Raw genomic sequence first — 18,897 nt, forward strand, 5'->3', positions numbered from 1 at the left:
AACAGCTGCTGACTCGTGTGTGGAATATCTGAAATGCTGCAGGGGTCTGCTCAGATTTTCTCACCAGACCTTGACCTAAGCAACAGTGAAAGACAAAAATAAAAAAGAGAGCAAACACTATTTTTTATCCCAGTCTTACCTTTCCTTTCCCAGCTCCAGTCTTTTGACCACTTTCCTCTGTAGCATTCTGGGCAATCTGCCCTCCATTTACTCTTCTGTCTCTCTTCTCACCTCTATTTACGAAATATTAATAGCAGCCTAAATGGGTAACAGACAGCAAGTGAAAATGGCTTAACTTCAATGTTTTTAAAATGCATCCTCTATTCCATGGGCTCTTGAATAATTAGAACCAATACTATTCCATACCATTTGAAGTGGATTTTCTTCCATAACCTAGACCAAAATATAATACTTGGAATGCAATAAATACTTCTCTTAATGAAGAAAAAAATAAATCAGTCTAGTGCACTACTTGTACCTGTATCAGTTCCAAAAGCAAGCTAAAAATAGCAATAGTCTATCTCTGTTACTAAAGAAAGCAGATACGCAATACAGAGGACAGGACTGATAGATTAGTGTACTTGATTTTTACATGGTAGTATCTCTTAATAGAGCCATACTTCAAGCTTATCAAATTCAAAGGATATCCATATCCTTTGGTTTAGGTTTTGGGTTTTTTGTTTATTTTGGTTTGGTTTCTGTTTGTTTTTAGCAACAATTAGTTCTGGTGGAAGACAGGGGTATATTACCATACTTAAATTTAGCAAAAGTTATGAAACTCCTAAATTAGCGCTTTTAGAAAAGCGAAAGTCTCTAGTTTTATCACATAAAACAATACTACTGGCAACTACAGTGGCTTTACTTCAGCCTAAAGAAATATTTCTAAATTGTCTCCCCCTGTTGTTCATATTTCAGTGATTTACTCAGGAGCTGTGGAACACATTTCAGAACAAGCAACGTTCAACTGCACGTACAGCTGAGGAAGAACAATCCTGACCTTCTCTTACCAAAGTGCTTAACCTGCTCAGCAAAGCTAAATACAACGGTTCTAGACTGTTAACACAGTTGTTCCGTTCAAATTAATTCTTAGTTTCAATCTGAAATACGGTAAAAATGTCCTTAAGAAAGGACAGTAAGACAATATAGTCAGCGTTTGTCATGATTCAAACTAACAAATAAGTGACCAAATGCTTCACCTCGTAGAAATTTAACAATCCAGCAAATACTATTACAGGAGAATATGATGATATATTACAAATCCAAAAGGCAAACAGGAAGTTGCTTTAATCCACAGTCCACTTCTCACTCCATGTATGTGCTGATAATGCGGAGTTCACGTTTTATTGGCTTTGCTGTGCTCCAGCTCATTAAACACAGCTGCTTCACATGGGCACAAATACATTACCCAGAAAGAGAATGAGCAATCCAAGGTAAAGATTTTAGCACACACACACACAAAAAAAAAGGTATTCACGCTCTAATTCTTGGTAAAGGGGAAGAAAAAATGTTTATTGCAGATGTTTAAGAAAATTAAGGCATCAAAGCATATAAAGCAATAAAAATCACATTAATGGCTTCATCCTAGTTAAGGGAACTGTTGGCACTTCTGCAGCAGAGCAAATCCATGAGTGATGACAATCCTAAAGTAGAAATTGTGTATATATATAAATTTCACTCGATCTTCCCCTGGGCTGAAAGTTACACATGAACTCAAGTGCTTTGCAGGAGTTGGACTTAAGCCCTGACTCAGTTCCCACGGAAATCTGTAAGATGTTGCCATCAACTTCACAGCTTCAATATCAGACTTTAATTATACGGACAGCATAAGAAAACATTCGAGCTTGCTGCTCAGATTTGATGGCACTATATTCCCGCAAAACATTTGCTGCTTATTCTTTGAAAGAGAATGTAATAAAAATGTCTATCTACAAAAACGGAATGAATAGTATTTTTCCTTTTTGCACTCCCATCTTTTACAGTCTGAGATCTCCTCACATCTGACTCCCATGTTGACATCATTCCATTTCCAAATCTCTTCTACTCTACTTATATATTGTTGCATACAAATCTTTGTAAACCCGTGACCCGGACATACACTCAAGTATGAACATTTTGAGCTTCCCAGTAGCAAAGAAAACCCATGTTACTACCGTATGAAGGGTCTCGGTTCACATATCAACTGTCCCATTCTTCACACCTGGTCTTTCCATTTTCTGTCCTGTACCTTGTCTATAATCTTCACCTGCTTACTCACCCCAACAGTACAGTTAATAACTGCTGGTACCAAATGTTGTGAGCATTCAGCAAACATGACTTGACTTGCTAACAGCAACACAAGACAGACAAACTAGAAACACTGAGCATTATTCAGGCAAGCTCAGTTCGGCAGCACCAGCCTAAGCTTATGGGATAACAACCAATCTCACATTATTTACCAAGGTTTGATGTGACAGATAACGGGAAGAGTTAATACGACTAGTATATCAGAATATGCAAGATGCAGTATTTCTAGAACAATGTACATCATGTTAAGATGGCTGAAATGGTTCAGTTTCTTAAAAGATGCTATGAAAATACTAGAATTGTTACCACATCAGTTCTGTTTAAATCAAACTTGCCTTTCAATGACATGGATTTGAACTCCTATTGAATCTGCTGATATTCATATCTGTGAAATTTGACGTGATGCCTCAGGTAGGACAAAATCATAGCCCCAACGCAATCCTATTTTTCGGCTTTTAAGCCCTCATTGGCCATGCAACAAAGCCTAAGCTTTCCAATATCATTCAGCTTATGGGAACTGAATAGCCCAGTTTGCACTGGAAAATTATGTCTGTTGAAATGCCTCAAAACAGGATATACCAAAATAAGGCACTTAAATATATTGTTTAAATTATGCACTATACATTTATATTTTAAAATGCATTGATATTGTATAGAGGTATTAGCTAGCAATATGTAACTTTTTCTAGTCTCTGCACATAGTACGTTTGTTATGTAATGTAGTTAACATAGCTATATAGTACTTATGTAAGTATATATTTATATAAGTATATACTTATACCTATATTATATATATATTCTATATTCTATATTCTATATTCTATATTATATATTATATATTATATATTATATATTATATATTATATATTATATATTATATATTATATATTATATATTATATATTATATATTATATACCAGTTGCACTCTAAGAGATGCACAGCTATCAGAAAATAAGTTTTAAAAAAGAGAAAAAAAAAAGAATAAAAGCATTTCTCCTCTGTTAACCATTCTTCACCAATATAAATGACACACAGGACTCTGTGGACATACCAAATGCATATGAAACTTTCAGGAATCCACTATTTCTGCATCACAATTAAAAGTCCTGAACACTGTAAAGCAATTCAACTAGTACTTCAAAACCTGTATCTATTCTTTCATGTTTTCATATTCAGAGCTGTCCAGTTTGCAGAGGTGATGATTTATACCTCTAACCAGGTCAAAAAGAAACCAGGCAGCTGACTAGCCAGAAATTACATAGAACCTAAAGCACTGTGCTACATGCCTCCAGATTTCTTCTAATGAACCGAACTCTCCTCTTTGGCTTCCTGAATCTCATACTGTAATTGACAATAACTACAACGATACCTTCTCAAAACATAAAACATCAACTGCCAGCTCACTGCTAATAAACTCATTTAAAACAACTTATTAAGACATAACCTTTAAGTGTGTGAGCAAACAATATGCAATCAAACACACAACGCAAATATCTACAAAGCTAGATGAAGTATTAGGATTACTGCAGCTTTCTCTGGCTGGAGCCAACCATATGGTGGTATAATGGAGCATGAATTTACAGCAGCAGAGATGTACGATATAGATTAAAGCTTCATCTGTGAGAACATACTGCAAAGCAAAAAAAAAAGAACAATTTTCGTGTTTTCTGGTTTATGGCAGGATAGGCAACACTTTTGTAGAACTAGGGCTCCCTCTGCTGATAACATGGAAGTAAAACCCAAAACCCTCCCTGAAATCCACTAAATAGACCATAATCTTAATTTTTAAATAGACCCCGATTTAAAATTTATCAGACTGAGAATGATGTTTATACCTTGATTATCTGGATGGACACAAGGTTTTCAGGTAGGAATGACAGGTTGGTGTTACCCATTTGGAGCACACAGCATGGAAAGCTCCAAAGAAATTAATTCCTCTCCACCGGTGGTGTTTGCATTCACTGCAGGAGTACTTAATTAAAGGTATTATGAAACAAGCACTTTGATACTTTTTGTTACTTTTTAAAACTAGACGAACAATATCTAGCAACATCTCTGTATAGAAACCTCTATTTTCAGGAAGTCATGGCTTATTTATCCTGGCAGAACAGCTTTTGATGTTAAAGTTGTTTCTCTGGTTAGTTAAATCTTGAAGTACAAGTGAAAAAAACAGAGTCTTTCATAAGAATGTGTGGCTGACCAACATGAAAAGACAAAATTTGAGGCGTTAAAGTTACTCATTTAACACGACTGAAGCTATCAAGTGAGTACGTTGACAGTAGCTGCTCTGAATTGATACTGGAGTGACCCTGTACCAAGTCTGACCAAGGGCAGCAGCTTTTTGTCAGCTCTCTGCGCCCTTAGGTTCCGGAGACAGGGCCAGACCTCAGAGCTGAGGGGCAGGACACTCCATCATTTCATGCATTTTTGTTAGTCCCAATTGTCAACAGTGGATCGAACTTGGAAGCCACGGTCACAGCACAGTGAGTTATTTCTCAGGGAGTCCCAGCTGAACAGAGTTTGGGGAAATGTCAGTCAATGTTTTATGTGCAGAAGATTGACCCAATCCTGCCAGCCCTGCCTTCTCTTTTTTTATGAAATCAGAGGCACAGCCAAAGGGCTGCGGGCAGCGGCTCTGGCCACAGCAGCACACTGCAACAACACAGAGAAACTGACGCACTGAGACAACGCGGTTTCTACCAGCCTAGCAGCAGCTTACCTGGCACAACTAACATAACCACCCTGCACCGCGTCCTCAGAGACACGGAGCCAAAGAACAAGCAGGCCCGACCCAGCCCGGTTCGGGCTCCTCGTGTGTGCAGGTTGTAAGTTCCCCCACTTTCTCCTCACAGCATCACGCTGGAGAAACCGAGCTGCGTGTGGGGTCACTGGCCTGGCAGAGCCGGCTGCCGCAGGGAAGAGACAAGCTCCTGAGCCAGAAGTTTGAACGGCACCATGAACTACTGCACGGAGCGGGGCTGAGATGTGGGGGTGAGGGGACAACCGGCACCTCCACCATCTGCCCTCGGCCGCCCGAGGGGGCGGTGGCTGCGCCATGAGGCGGCACTGGCGCCAGGCACTCGAGCGCTCGGCGGTGGATTAGCAGCGCCTGGCCCGGCCGCGCAGGCGCGGTGGGTGCGCGGCCGCGCTGAGCCATGGCGGACGAGGAGCTGGAGGCGCTCCGGCAGCAGCGGCTGGCCGAGCTGCAGGCCAAGCACGGGGTGAGGCGCCTCCCGCGGCCGTGTGCGGCGGGCACGCAGGAGGGGAGCGCGGGAGACGAGGGGGCGCGCCCTGCGGTGGTCTCTCGGTGAATAAAGGCTTCGGCTCGAGGCCGGGGGAGCGGCCCTGCCGGCCCGGGGCTTTGGTTGGAAATGCCGCAGACTGCGGGCTCGGTGACGGGCGCCCGGCCGGGGTTGAAGGTGAGGCCCGGCCCGGGGGTTGAAAGCGAGGTCCGGCCGGGCCCCCTCGGCCGCCTCCTCTCCCGCTGCAGGAGCGGCCACCACGCCCGGCCCGGCCCGGCGCCGCCTCGGGAGTTCCGCACTGACCGTCCCCCCCGAGCTTTTCCTCGCCGCTCGTTGTGGATTCCCGTCATCAGCCTTCTCAGTCGTGGCCGTTTTCAGAGCTGCAGTGTATCAGTCTGTTCTGTGAAGGGATCTCCCGTACCTGTGATCAGCCTCGTCCACTTTCTCTCCGGTTTCCCATTCTGCTTTCACACTCTGAAATGTTACCAGTAAAATCTGAGGTGCAGATTCAACATAAAGTTCAGCTTGGGCCTCTTTTTTTGTTAGTTGCTTCTGAATAGTCATCTCAGTTGCCTGTGTTAGTTCCAAAATACCATGATAGGATTGTGGCTTTTTTTTTTAATATTGATAAATACGAAGTGTTAGATTTAATTTCATTTGTTCTTAGCTTACTTGAATGAGTTTCAAATATTTTCATCTGTTTTCTGGGCTTTGGGAAAGTTCATTATCTTAGACCTAATGGGAAGGCCTTTTAATGTCCAAACCTGCAACAATGTGTGGATAGATCCAGTAGGTCTTGTCATCACACTGGTTTGTGTTTCTGCTTTGTGAGGAAAGCACAGTGTGGCATATTTATTTGCTAGGGCAGCAGATTCTTATTTTCAGGTCTTGTCTGTGGCCATGCAGTTTAGCAGGCAGGTTTAGTTTACATTGATTCTGATGGCGTATTTAAATTTACTGTCCTGTATGTAATGTTTTTGGATGAGTGTATTTATTCTAATCTCCTTCTCTAGGATCCTTCCAGTGATCAGTCTCAACAGGAAGCAAAACAGAGGTATAAATGATAACTATTCGCTTTTGGTCTTACATCTAATTATTGTGAACCTTTTTGTTTTTCCCAAGTGTTTATTTGAAATACCCACATGATTTTTTGTTGTTGTAAAAATAACTGACAAAGAAGCTGAGAAGTCAAAGACTTAATCCAAGGGTAGTTAAACTGCGACTGGTGCGGATGTGGCTCCCAGGCTGTGACTGTACTGGCTGAACCCTGCCTGGAGCGGGAAGGAGTGGAGGAAAACAACAGGAGCAGCTTGTTTTTACTTTGGGACTCTGCGGAGTACGATAACCTCACAGCCCTTAGTGATACAATAGGATGTGTGTGGGAAGGGTCACCATTCCCATTCTCCTCTCCTTCTGGAACTCGGAAGCCTGGGCTTTCCAGGCTTGGTGAGAGTTGGCCATAAAATCTTGAGGGCTGGCGGAACTCTTCCCAAACTGGAGTGTTGTCTGAGTTGGGGTTTGGCTCTGTTGGTGCAATGGGAACATACTTTCCTAGTTGATCTGATTTTTTTTCTGGGACATCTATTGCAGTTAAAAATATGAAGCAAAATGATTCATGTCAGAGCTTAGTGCAGAAACAGCATTTTGTATTTGCACTAAGTAGGAAATGAACAATTTTTAAAGAGCTAGACTTGGCATACACAGTTTGTATGAATCAAAATGCGTAAACTACAATGCCAGTTTTGCAAATACTTAATCAAATGTTGTAAGCACATGAAGACTAACTGAAAAATTGTAAATAAAGAATGAGGTTTGCTTGTGCCTTGCAAGTGCATGGACTGTTCCTTATGCCCACTTTGCCATACACGGCTTTTGGTGAAATCCCCCATGCCAGATCTTTCCTGTGGGTAGTGTGACTTTTGTCTGTAAGATGTCATAATAAACAGTAGGAAGGTGAAAGTAGTAAAATCCATCTAGATTTATTGGAAGATGTCAGCTGTGTCGCTTTGTCAGCATACACAGAGCTACTCATGACAAAAAGAATGCTATGAAAGAAACGATGTAAAGTTTGAAGGGACCTCAATAAGCCACTTACATGAATTGAAAGTCTGCTGTAGTTTGCTGTCTTGTGCTTATTGTTTTAGGTATGTGACATCCCACTTTCAACGTGTGGCTTATTTTTCATTACAGGGAAGCAGAGATAAGAAATACTATTTTAGCTCAAGTCCTTGATCAAGCAGCTCGTGCAAGATGTAAGTATTCTGGTGACTTTCTAATAAAAAATACTCAGTGTATTCCAGCGCTGCTCAAATCAAACACGTATGTGCTTGTATAGAGGCCAGACTAGAAAAATATTGCTGTTGAGGGGAAGATAAAACTATTACAGCTTTTCAATTGGTGATGTCAGTGATGGGAGGGGAGCAGTTTACTGACATCTGAATTATTTTAATTATTTTTTTTTTTTTAATTAATAGTAGGAAATGTAGTAAGAGTCAAAATTAGTTAATGTAAATCAGAACAAATATCTAAAAGTAAGAAATAACTATCTTGTATCTTTATAAATGGAAATGGCTTTTTCAGTTTATTTTATGACCTGACATGAAGAAGGTGGTTTCATAGGGGCATTTGGCACTTTTTTAGTTACTAGTGAAAGTATTTGATTATGTTTTGAAACCAAATGAACAGAGCCTGTTTTTGTTGCAGTAAGCAATTTAGCACTTGTGAAACCAGACAAAGCAAAAGCAGTAGAGAATTACCTTATACAGATGGCAAGATTTGGACAGATACCTGGAAAGGTGAGTTATGTTTTTCTTTCTCACATATATTCATTTCCAAACCTAATTCACTCTAAAAAAAAAAAACTGCATGTTTGTAATATCAGTAAATTAAACAACTGGAAAAGTCAATTGAGAGCCTCTAAATATAATTATATAAAAACCTTTTGCAAGAAGGGGAAGCACGATACTTGCTTGATACTAAGCATCTCTCAGAATGCATTTATCTGGCTCTTTCTTTCCTAGGTGACAGAACAAGGTTTGATAGAAATACTTGAAAAAGTGAGTCAGCAAACAGAGAAGAAAACAACAGTGAAGGTAGGCTTTGTTTTCTAAATGTGATTTTAATTTGTTATAAAATAGAGCAGAAAAATTGAATCAATTTGGCCATTTCAGTTCAGGGTAGAACTTAACTTCGTATTTACCACCGGTCTTACTACACTGGTAAGTGCTGGGATTAAATCTCAGCAGTCCTTACCAACAGTGTAACTTGCAGATAGCAGCAGTGGGATGCTGGTGCTGTGAGACAACTGCCCTGTGTCTGTGCTCCTGTGCCAAGCAGCGACTTGGTGGGGGCGGGTTGTGATGGGGTCAGTGTTCTGTGCCCATGTAACATAACGCGTTCATTTATCAAACACGTGGAGTTGGAAAGGCTTGCTTTATATTGGATTCACTGTGACACACCACTTCTCACATCATGTATTTCATTTTAGTTCAACAGAAGGAAAGTGTTGGATTCTGATGAAGAGGATGATTATTGATACTACTGTAAGACTGTCTGCCAAACGAAAGGCCTGGAGAAAGGCAACATACTATTACCAGGCAGGATGCAAAATCTGAAAATGTTTACGCTTCTTTTACTTCATTTTGTTCTGTTTTATAAAAAGGCCAACAAATGAACTTGTCTTGTAAAATAAATCTGAGGATTTTATAACTTAAACTTTTGTAGGATAAGAGGCCTGAGCAGTGTGGGGGTCCCTGCTGCTTCATTAGCATGAACTTTTTGTTGCCCTCTACTCAGTGTGTAAGTGATGCTTTCAGCAACTGCACATGTTTAACTGGCTGCTGTTGGAGATGCCACAACATGAGGAGCTGTTGGTGTAAAGCTGGGAACAGCCACTCCCTCCAGGAGTTTTAAGACTTGGTTCCAGGCTCTGAATCACAGGAGTGTTAGGAGATGTCCTGAGCCCAAGGGAAGGAGCCTGTTCCCGCAGCTCACTGGAGATTTATAAAATAAAGCGAAGGTATCAAAGTAGTGTTTGGATCAGAGGACTTCATATCAGAAATTGTAACCAGCACGCAATTGAACTGTTCCCCTATGAAATAATCTATCTCCAAAAAAGCAAGTTAACTGTGTAAAACAGCACTGTTCAGACACTTGGTATCATATTTTTCTTAAAACTACCTCCACTTTTATCAAATGGTTGGAGTGTTTCTTACCTTGCAAAAGAGACAGTTTTCCTAAACTTTCTGCAACTCCTGCATGCATAAAGTAAAACTGAACTTGTGCTATATGTTTATTCCAAAATATGGTTATGGAAATAAGTAGGATAAATACTGTATAATGTGCTGATAAACACTCTACACCACAAAACCCTTTTCTGACATAATTTAAGAAGAACATGTTATGATGCCAACTGCATTGGTTTTTGGAACAGAATAAAATTCTGCACTAAAAGTGAGTACTAGTGGGTGTTTTTCCTTTTATATGAATATGGTTTAAAAGTATTTAAACAGTTATTTTTGTTTCATTTGGACTAGACTGGGCATTTTGCTTGTGTCTGTAATGCTTTGGATTTATTTTAACTTACAACCTTTTGCAGATTAATTTGGACTGCATGGCAGCATGTTCTGCAAACAAATAGTGTCGTGAGGTTGATTTCAGTCTATTTGCAGTACGGACTGCTGGGGGAAGCTTCCAGGGGTACTCCCTTCAAATACTAGTCCAGTTTAGCCCTTGATCATCATCTCTTTGAATATTAAGGTGTTTTTTTAATTACAAGCTTGGTTAAGCATGTCAAAGGAAACATGCAAACTATTTCATCTACTTAAATAATTTGTTACTCATTATCTTTTCATAATTGAGATGACAGTGGAACTGTTTGGCATTTAAGTGCTTTTTTTAATACATACGCTACCCGTCCAAAACATCTGGAAATAAGCTTTATCCTAGACTGGACACTGAATACAACTGAAGCCTGGCTCAGTCACGGGTTCACAAGGACAACTGTTCTGATACTGCAATAGAATAGGAAACTCAAGTTAATGCTAATAAATTAGTACTTCTTTCTATAAAACTCTAAGGAAAAAAATGTATTCTCTTGTTAGATGTCTTAGAATACAGATTTTGTTAACTAGGCAAGATGCACCAAGTCTGCATTAAGTTTCCTTAGTAAGCTACTACTTTTTTTTCTTGTTTTCTTGCAGATATCTGTTTTTTGGGGGGAGGGGGAGGAGAGGTTTTTCAAAGGCATCTGCTACATTAACACTTGGCCGAGTCAAATTAACCAATAATTATATAACCATTCTTATCAAGGCTAAAACTTGGGAGAGTTGCAGCTGTCTCACCACTTGCATAGAGTACAACAGTATTGAACCAGCTGTTTTCAATAACCTGTTGTATTCAAAATTTGCTTTTAATAGGAAAAATACCCGCACTAAATTACGAGTTCACATCTTGACACTTATCTCTAACCCTCTTCAATGTTATTTAATGAGCTATCTTAAAATCTGTTTCCAAAGCTCTTTGAGCACACTGTGCCTATTATTAAGAAAAAAGATGATACTGACCACTTGGTGTCACTGTTCTACCTCCTGGTCTGCAGTCACAGCAGGATATTATGTACCTAAACTCTGTAGCATGCTATCACCGGTATTAAAAAGCTTATGAACTGATTTTTCTCATCCATATTGTCAAGAAGGTTAAAGAATCATGTAGCTGAAAGCATAGTATAATTAAAACACAAGCAAAAATCTCTTTATGTAGTTTGGACCTATGGATCTATGAAAGTTGTATCTTAAACTTTTTAACATCTAGGCTAAGTGACTTACTCTAGGTCATTGTTATAGTATCACAAGAGTAAAAAAACTAGGTCATGTGTTTTTCCTCTTGGTCTTTTGGCCTGTAATAGCTGAACATCCATCCTACTTCTCTTTTTCTAATGGGGATGTACAGCTAGAGAAGGTAAGTGAAAAGGTTCAGTGTCACTGAATGGTACAGCTCTGTGCCTTCAATCCAAAACCACGCAGCCTAATAACAGTAACCCAAGAATGTGGGAGGAAGAAGGTCATAGTGAACTGCCAGTTCCAACAGATCCCTCAATTTAGACACAGACACAAAGTGAAGTGTTCAATTGCCTACAAAAACAAAAGCAAAGAAATGACATAAACTCAATGCTTTGAAAAAAAAAAAATCGCTCAAAGAAAACAGCATTTTCAAGAGTCATTTTACTAGTTTTTTCATTCAATCATTTGGCACAAATCCAAGGCACATTAGAAAATCAGATGAGCTCATAAATTATTAGAAAAATAAACCCGTGACCCTCATCTCCAAACGTCCATACGTGCACTTATTGCACATTTTACCTCTTGAATTAAAAAGTTACTTGAAAAAATGACCAGTATGTATTCCAGCTTTTTACTTTGCCAAGCAGCTTCCTAATACCACAGTTAAAAGAAATACAATTATTCATACTAATAGTTTAGGAAATAAAATGCAAGCTGGATGTGATGAGCCAAGAATAAAGAATCCTGCACTTAGAAACCTGGCTTGTGCTATTTCCGCTTCTCTTACCGCAACTGGAACAGTAGAAAATGAAGTCTGAAATCTAAGCAGCCATCTCATAGTAACCTGCAAACTTTCAGTTCTTCAGTGATCACCTCTAGGAATATTTGGCCTATTGCAACAAATGCTTACCCATGGGAGATTGGATAATTGGAATAATTGGAATTTCACCTTTTTAAAGAGAAGTCCAGAACCGGCTCCTAAGCAGATTTGTCTGCAGATGCTGCCCAGGTTCAGAATCGTGAATATTTGTGCATTTTTGCATTACTTGCTTTAGACAGGGGAAAAAAACCCCATATGCCAACTTAAAACAATTTGGTGTATCCTTATACATGCTTGCTTCTGCCTTTATTTTTAAATTAAGCTGTGACCAGCGAGTCCAAAGCCCAGCTTTGTCAAGGGCCCTGTACTTTTTCCCCAGTATTTTGGCTCCTGTATAAGAACTTGCTCTTGCAGATCCAATACAGGGGAGCATTGCAAAGGCATTAGCAAGTATTATATCCCTTCACATTAATAGCATGTATACATTTCTAATGCAGCGTCACACGTGTTATGGACTATTGTTTTCCCAGCTACTGAAATATACAGAAATATATACTATAATTGTTTGTAACATTACAATAAAAATAGAGACATTTCAATTACCTCTGGCAATAAATACCTTGTTATCCAATATATCTTTATATATATATAAATATATATATTTATATACTTATCCAATGTAGTGATAAAAACTGAAAAAGCAAAAATTATTCAAAGACTTTTAAAAACAAAGCGGGTGGCTGAAAAATACAATACGGGGTTTCATTTGGTTTACTGTTACATATAGTTTTTTAGTAAGTGCTAAGTAAAATAGGAAAGTAATTTTGCTGCCAACATCTCGGTACGTCCCTGTTTGGTGAGATCAGGAATGATCCAGCTATGCAGTTACCTCCAACATAAACAGGATTCGGTCTTTGAAAGCGCCAGAACATTCTGTTTCTGCTGAAGAGTCGCCCCGTGTTCCACGCTGTGACTTGCACGTGTCAACTGAATTCTCCGATATATAGTGAAGGGTTATTGAAAATTACCACCACCTCCTTCCCCAGCTTTTGACACCAAATTTGTACTTCCCTTGTCAATGTTTTGAAAGCAAGTCATCGCAGCAGTCTCTTGACTGTGAAATACTTGGATTTCTAGGGCTGGATAAAATATTATCGCCGACGTTCTCTGCTGAAAGAGGCACATTAACAGTGTGTCTTCTGTGCATTAATTTACTCCTGTGAGGAACTTCCATCACGTCGTCGTGCTTCACAAACTCACCACTGCATCCTGTGTCAACCTTAACTTTGCTCTGGTCCAGCGTTTCAACAGATTTTAACTTGGTTTTATCAAAGCTTTTAATAGCTAACTGTGAGGATAGAAAAATGATATGTTAAAACCATTGCCCACTTTCTTCTTTACAAAGAAATGAAATGAATATAGTGTTTCTTGAATAGAACTATCCCGTGAATTTCATAATACTGTTTATACTGAGAACACAGCCAACAAAAGTAGCACAGTCTGTAGGACAGTAATTGTATTTGGATTACATATGAGAAAACAAGAAGAGGCCAACCTGCCCCAGGCTGCACATAAATCAGCACCAGAACTGAAAAGATAACGAGGGCATCCCAAAACTTATTGTCGCTGCACTACCCTGAATATCATCTTAACTCTTCTGAACACCTTTTGTAACACAAGTCTCAAGGTACTCGAACTGAACAGCCATTTCTTTTACCATTAAGAACATGTAAGTATTAGTACAGCCAGGCTCAAGCAGGCACTGCTGAAGGCAGAGGCAGAAACTCCCCCATTCCAGGTCTCATCTGCCAGGGCAGAGACACCCGCCCCCACAGCCCCCTTAAAGACTCTTTTTGGTCATTCCAACTATTCCTGTCTTCCACATCTGCTCCTGATTTTTCCTTTTCAGATTGGGTGGCTCTCCTTGATTACTGACCACCCTGCAAACGTTAAAATAACAAGAGAGAAGAGAAGAAAATCCAAGGATGCTAATGGCAGATTTTCAAGGAGAAGAACTAAAGGCAGAAATCAATTATAATACCCTTTTACTGAAATAACAGCAATCTAGAAAATGTTTCTGACTAAGATCAAACCCACTAACAATTTAAAGCTGTATAACCTGTATATTCACAAAGCCGTGAGTCACACATGGTTTAAGTGCTATATATCATGGTCACATTGACACCTGCTGTACGTGCATGACATACTTCACCCCCAGTGATCCACAATTACAAAATCTAAATCCCATGTTTAATTTAACAAGCAGATTTATCATGGAAACCCCAATTTTAATCTGGCAAATTTCTCTCTTGTAAATGCATCTCTGTTTGGCTATCACTGTAGAAGTTTTCAAGCCTTAGTATAATGCAGGTTCTGCCAGACGTGACACAAGAAACGAGACAGAGATGAAGGCCGCAGTAAGAGGCTTAAGAGGTTTAAAAGTAGGAATAAGATGTTTAAGAGGTGTTATAGAAGCACGATTGAAGTTTGAATAATGATGAAACATTAACAATTTAGCAAACAGGTCAGAACTTGGAGGATTCACTGACCACCACTAGTAAGAAAACTTTCCTGTTATATGTATCTATATTAATAGCAGACAAACAGATGCGCTCTATTATACAAATAGTTCAAGCAACTATTTCCTCTTACCTGATGCAATAACTGATAGTCAAAATTAGGGACACTTTTATCTCTTGTTATTGTTCTCCGTAAATGTTTTGCTCTAAAAAAATATTTTAAAGAAATTAAATTTAACCACATAAACCTTTTCACAAGATTCTCAATCACAACAAATCCACAAGGCGGCACTATCTCAACAGAGAAAGGCTGCTACCTCACATCTCAGAATGACAGCCTGCTACTATGTTAGTTTATCGCAGAGTAGACATTAGTAGACACTAACGTCTAAAAGATCACAGGCAAACCCAACCACTGACTGAAGCGCTAAGATAATATTTTTAAGGCAGTCTGGCTCTGAAATTCCAGATTTATGGTGCACCAAGTATTAATGCCAATGAAATTGTACGTATGTTTGCCAGTCCTCTTTCCCCACCAGCGCTTCCCTCCTGCTGCCCAGCACATCACTGCTGTCCACCCCAATGAACCCCTGCCTGGGGATCTGCTCCTGCTCGCCTCGCAGGATTCACATCCACTGTCCAATTAGTCACATGTGATTCATTAACAATGCCTGACCCACTGCTGGGCTTTATTCATAGTTGTATTTCTTGTTTGCTTATGGGAAACAATAAACGTACTTTGGAGGAACCTTCTATGCTTACTTGTTAAATCTGTTAATTGATTGGACCAGTTGAAGTTGTCTGCTTATGGGATCATCGGCTTTCTCACATGGCTTAGAATTCACTAGGGGTTTAAAAGAACAGGCAGCTAATATTACAACTGAGTCACACTTAGGAATTAAAAAAACCCCACAGTTCTGAATTAAGAGAGGTATCTACTAACATTAGATTTAAATTCTACAGTAAAACTATAATAGTAATAACTTGAATCAGAGTCCCAATTTATCTTTGGAAATTTTAAAGCATTTTAAGTCGCAGGAGTAAGCATTCATCAGGTAAGCATGACTGGCCAAGCTCCTGAAGAGACCATGTAATTCTGGACTTTGAGGCCCTTAACTCCAATTTTCACAAGCCTGAACTAAGTACCACACAGACACTACACCACCTCTTCATTAATATTACTTACTCATGCCTTGTGTCATTCTTTTAGAACTATTCTCATAATATTTGAAAGGACTGTATCAGTCTTTGGCATCGGCATACTGTGATTAATTTTGGTTTTGTATTAACGGAACATTCACAATCTTTCCTAGGGAAGCAGGCAAGAGTTATTTTGAAAAGCCTGACGAGAACTCCTGGATGCTGAAATGGGCACCCCTGCTCCTCATCCGCCCCAACTCCTGCTTAATGGTCCACACTGTTACCTTTGTAGCTCTCATTTCTGTCCCGTAATACGAGAGACAGTAACTAATGGAAGCATCACTCCCTAACCTGTTTTAGGGCAAGGTAAATGGCAACTAGAGGCCACTTAAATTCATCTGGTTTACTTTGCACTGAAATGGACAGTTATTACATGGTTAACTACATCATCTCAAATGCGGCAAGTTTTTTAAACTTTAAATGGTTTTGCATATAAAATTCACACACACAACCCCCCAAAAAAGTGAAAACTGCGTTTGTGGCAATATCATTAATATAATACAAAGTCTGCTGCATTTAGTTATAGTATTTTAGGAGTTACCTGTAATAAGCTTGCAAAACAGTTGTCAGTCCTTTAGTTATATGTAAATCTATTACATAAAATATTTGATGCAGTTGCACATGAATTCCTAAATCCCTTTTTATTTATACCAGTAGAAATGACATGTACCTTTTCTTCTTATCTTGATAGTAGCGTGCTGCTCACACTCCTTCCCTCTCTCTGCTGCTGTAGGCGCACAGCTGGGTGCTGTTTCCAGCAACTTAATGATATTTGAATTCTTAATTTTAAAAGTTTCCGTTTTCACCATTATTATAGAAAAAGAAGAACATCAATACAATTTAAGATTCTAGTCTATGCAAAGTGTGTTAATTAATTGCTGTCCAAATTAATGTAACCGTTAAGTAACGCACACAAAAATACCTCATTATCAATACAAACTTTAAATTGTATCATTTTGAGTAGGGACAAGATCAGTGTGCCACAAGTTGCACTGTACCAGAGTGATGATTGTGGTCTTGACCTATTATTTTAAACTTTATTATTTACAGTTAAGCTAATTTCAGTTTAAATGGTAATTCATACGCTAAAATGGATCCAGTACAAAATTTTGTGGACATTATGCTACATCTCAGAGGCCATTTAAGGGCATAAAGATAGGGACCATACATCAGATAATTTAAAGAGTAAAATAATCCTTTATAATTTAATTTACATATTATGTTATTGCTGTTATTAAAGGGGAATGTCAGAGTTATTGATGACAAGATAAAACATGTCAGATGCATGAAGGGCAAAATATAGTAGGTGGAACAAAGAAGATGGCTGGTGCTGTAACTGATTAGCAGGTGTTCATTTTCCCATGTTCAACATTTCTTCTGCTCTCTATCATTATTAGCATAGATTTCAGTGTCATTTTTATTCACATATGTGCTTTCATTCTTTCTAGACTCACCCTTTTTGTCTAGAATAACTTGTTTTAGAAACACACAGGGTTTCACATACAACAGGTACCATAGGGTACATTGTACAGCAAACAGGCATCTTAGCCTACATCACATATAACTGCTGAATACAGACATCTTGACAAACGCTGTTGTGATAAATAGTTACATTTGCCTTCTTTCCCGGGTTGTGCATGTGGAAGTTTAGAAACGAGCTCTGCGCACTCACGGGCTCAGCACAGTCGGCCGGGGTGCAGTTCCTGTGGTTCCTGACGTGCGGCACCGCGCCGCTGCGCAGCAGCAGCTCCACCAGCGCCTCGTGCCTCCCCAGCACCGCCTCGTGCAGCGCTGTGTTCCCCTTGGCATTGCACAGGTTAACGGCAGCTCCATGCTGGAAAACAACAGAAAATGAAGTTGAAAAGACAGAGTAACATGACGTGGAGACGGGATGTTGCTATTCTGGTTTTCTCGCCTTTTATTTTTAATGCATACATCTGGAATATTGTGTCCAGTTGTGGCCCCTCAGTTCCAGCAGGACAGGGAACTGCTGGAGAGAGTCCAGCGCAGGGCAACAAAGATGCTGAAGGGAGTGGAGCATCTCCCGTGTGAGGAAAGGCTGAGGGAGCTGGGGCTCTGGAGCTGGACAAGAGGAGACTGAGGAGTGACCTCATTAATGTTTACAGATATATAAAGGGTGAGTGTCAGGAGGATGAAGCCAGGCTCTTCTCGGTGACAACCAATGGTAGAACAAGGGGTAATGGGTTTACGCTGGAACATAAGAGGTTCCACTTAAACTTGAGAAGAAACTTCTTCTCAGTGAGGGTGCCAGAGCCTGGCCCAGGCTGCCCAGGGGGTTGTGGAGTCTCCTTCTCTGCAGACATTCCAACCCGCCTGGACACCTTCCTGTGTAACCTCATCTGGGTGTTCCTGCTCCATGGGGGGATTGCACTGGATGAGCTTTCCAGGGCCCTTCCAACCCCTGACATTCTGGGATTCTGTGTGATTAGCAATCACCAGTTCAACAATAAGCCACCTGATCATATTAGTTCCTCCTCTCAGCTTCTTTGGTTTCTGTGTCTATCTACTGCACATTCCAAGAGATATTATTATTAAAAAACAAACAAACAAACCATAAAACCACAAAAACCCCTATGTGACAGAATCATAAGCAAGAAAACCTAGCACCTGCCATAGAAACGTTCCATAAAAACATCGAGCTGTACAACAGTAAAATAGTATTTATCTAATTAAAAAAAAAAAAAAAAAACATGAGGGGAAGGGATTGAAAGGAGTTAGATAACAAATACTCTCATTTTTCCCCAAGTAGTTTTGACAGAGAAATGCATAACTAAAAATACTGATCCCGAGTACCGGGTAAGCACAGATATCACATAAGAAATACTATTCTGAGCGTTCTGTTTTCAGTGATCTTACCTGTAACAACAAGGCAGTAGTCTCATACTGACCATTCAAGCATGCATAAATTAAAGGAGTATTCCCATATATATCCTTTTTATTTTGTTTAGCATTATAATCCATCAGACACTTTACCACCTATCGAAAGAAGTAACAAGTCTTTAATTTAAGACACCAGCTAACCATAACCACA

General features: G+C 39.6%; 3 protein-coding genes across 11 annotated transcripts in view; 1 reads left to right on the top strand and 2 right to left on the bottom strand.

Moving 5' to 3' along the window:
* LOC102098568 (neural-cadherin) overlaps nt 1-5,257 on the bottom strand; it is a 66,850-nt gene extending 61,593 nt beyond the window's left edge. The window contains exons 1-2 of the mRNA XM_065028367.1: nt 5,004-5,257; nt 140-258 (exon numbers count right to left, since the gene is read on the bottom strand). The gene's annotated coding sequence lies outside the window, so the exon portion shown is untranslated. The remainder of the gene's footprint in view (nt 1-139; nt 259-5,003) is intronic.
* A 58-nt stretch (nt 5,258-5,315) lies between these two features.
* PDCD5 (programmed cell death 5) lies at nt 5,316-9,982 on the top strand. The gene is made up of 6 exons (XM_065028412.1): nt 5,316-5,505; nt 6,540-6,580; nt 7,717-7,778; nt 8,230-8,321; nt 8,547-8,618; nt 9,014-9,982. The coding sequence occupies exons 1-6, from the start codon at nt 5,440-5,442 to the stop codon at nt 9,059-9,061; spliced, it is 381 nt and encodes a 126-aa protein (XP_064884484.1). The 5' UTR covers nt 5,316-5,439; the 3' UTR covers nt 9,062-9,982.
* Nucleotides 9,983-11,729: 1,747 nt separating this feature from the next.
* ANKRD27 (ankyrin repeat domain 27) overlaps nt 11,730-18,897 on the bottom strand; it is a 54,419-nt gene continuing 47,251 nt past the window's right edge. For 5 of the 9 annotated variants that reach the window (XM_065028373.1, XM_065028370.1, XM_065028369.1 and 2 more), the window contains exons 24-29: nt 18,723-18,842; nt 17,458-17,679; nt 16,516-16,624; nt 15,408-15,489; nt 14,779-14,851; nt 11,730-13,474 (exon numbers count right to left, since the gene is read on the bottom strand). In XM_065028373.1, coding sequence (XP_064884445.1) covers nt 13,202-13,474; nt 14,779-14,851; nt 15,408-15,489; nt 16,516-16,624; nt 17,458-17,679; nt 18,723-18,842 — 879 coding nt within the window. In that variant the 3' untranslated portion in view covers nt 11,730-13,201. The remainder of the gene's footprint in view (nt 13,475-14,778; nt 14,852-15,407; nt 15,490-16,515; nt 16,625-17,457; nt 17,680-18,722; nt 18,843-18,897) is intronic. The other 4 variants (XM_065028375.1, XM_065028371.1, XM_065028377.1 and 1 more) reach the window with 3 other exon arrangements.

The sequence above is a fragment of the Columba livia genome, chromosome 13 (genome assembly GCF_036013475.1).
Source record: "Columba livia isolate bColLiv1 breed racing homer chromosome 13, bColLiv1.pat.W.v2, whole genome shotgun sequence".
NCBI lineage: Eukaryota > Metazoa > Chordata > Aves > Columbiformes > Columbidae > Columba > Columba livia.

Excerpts from the sequence above, each read along its gene's own strand:
- PDCD5 (XM_065028412.1), top strand. The coding sequence starts at position 5,440 with ATGGCGGACGAGGAGCTGGAGGCGCTCCGGCAGCAGCGGCTGGCCGAG. Across the intron at positions 6,581-7,716 it reads CAACAGGAAGCAAAACAGAG|GGAAGCAGAGATAAGAAATA; the intron begins GTATAAATGATA and ends TTTTCATTACAG. Across the intron at positions 8,619-9,013 it reads AGAAGAAAACAACAGTGAAG|TTCAACAGAAGGAAAGTGTT; the intron begins GTAGGCTTTGTT and ends ATTTCATTTTAG.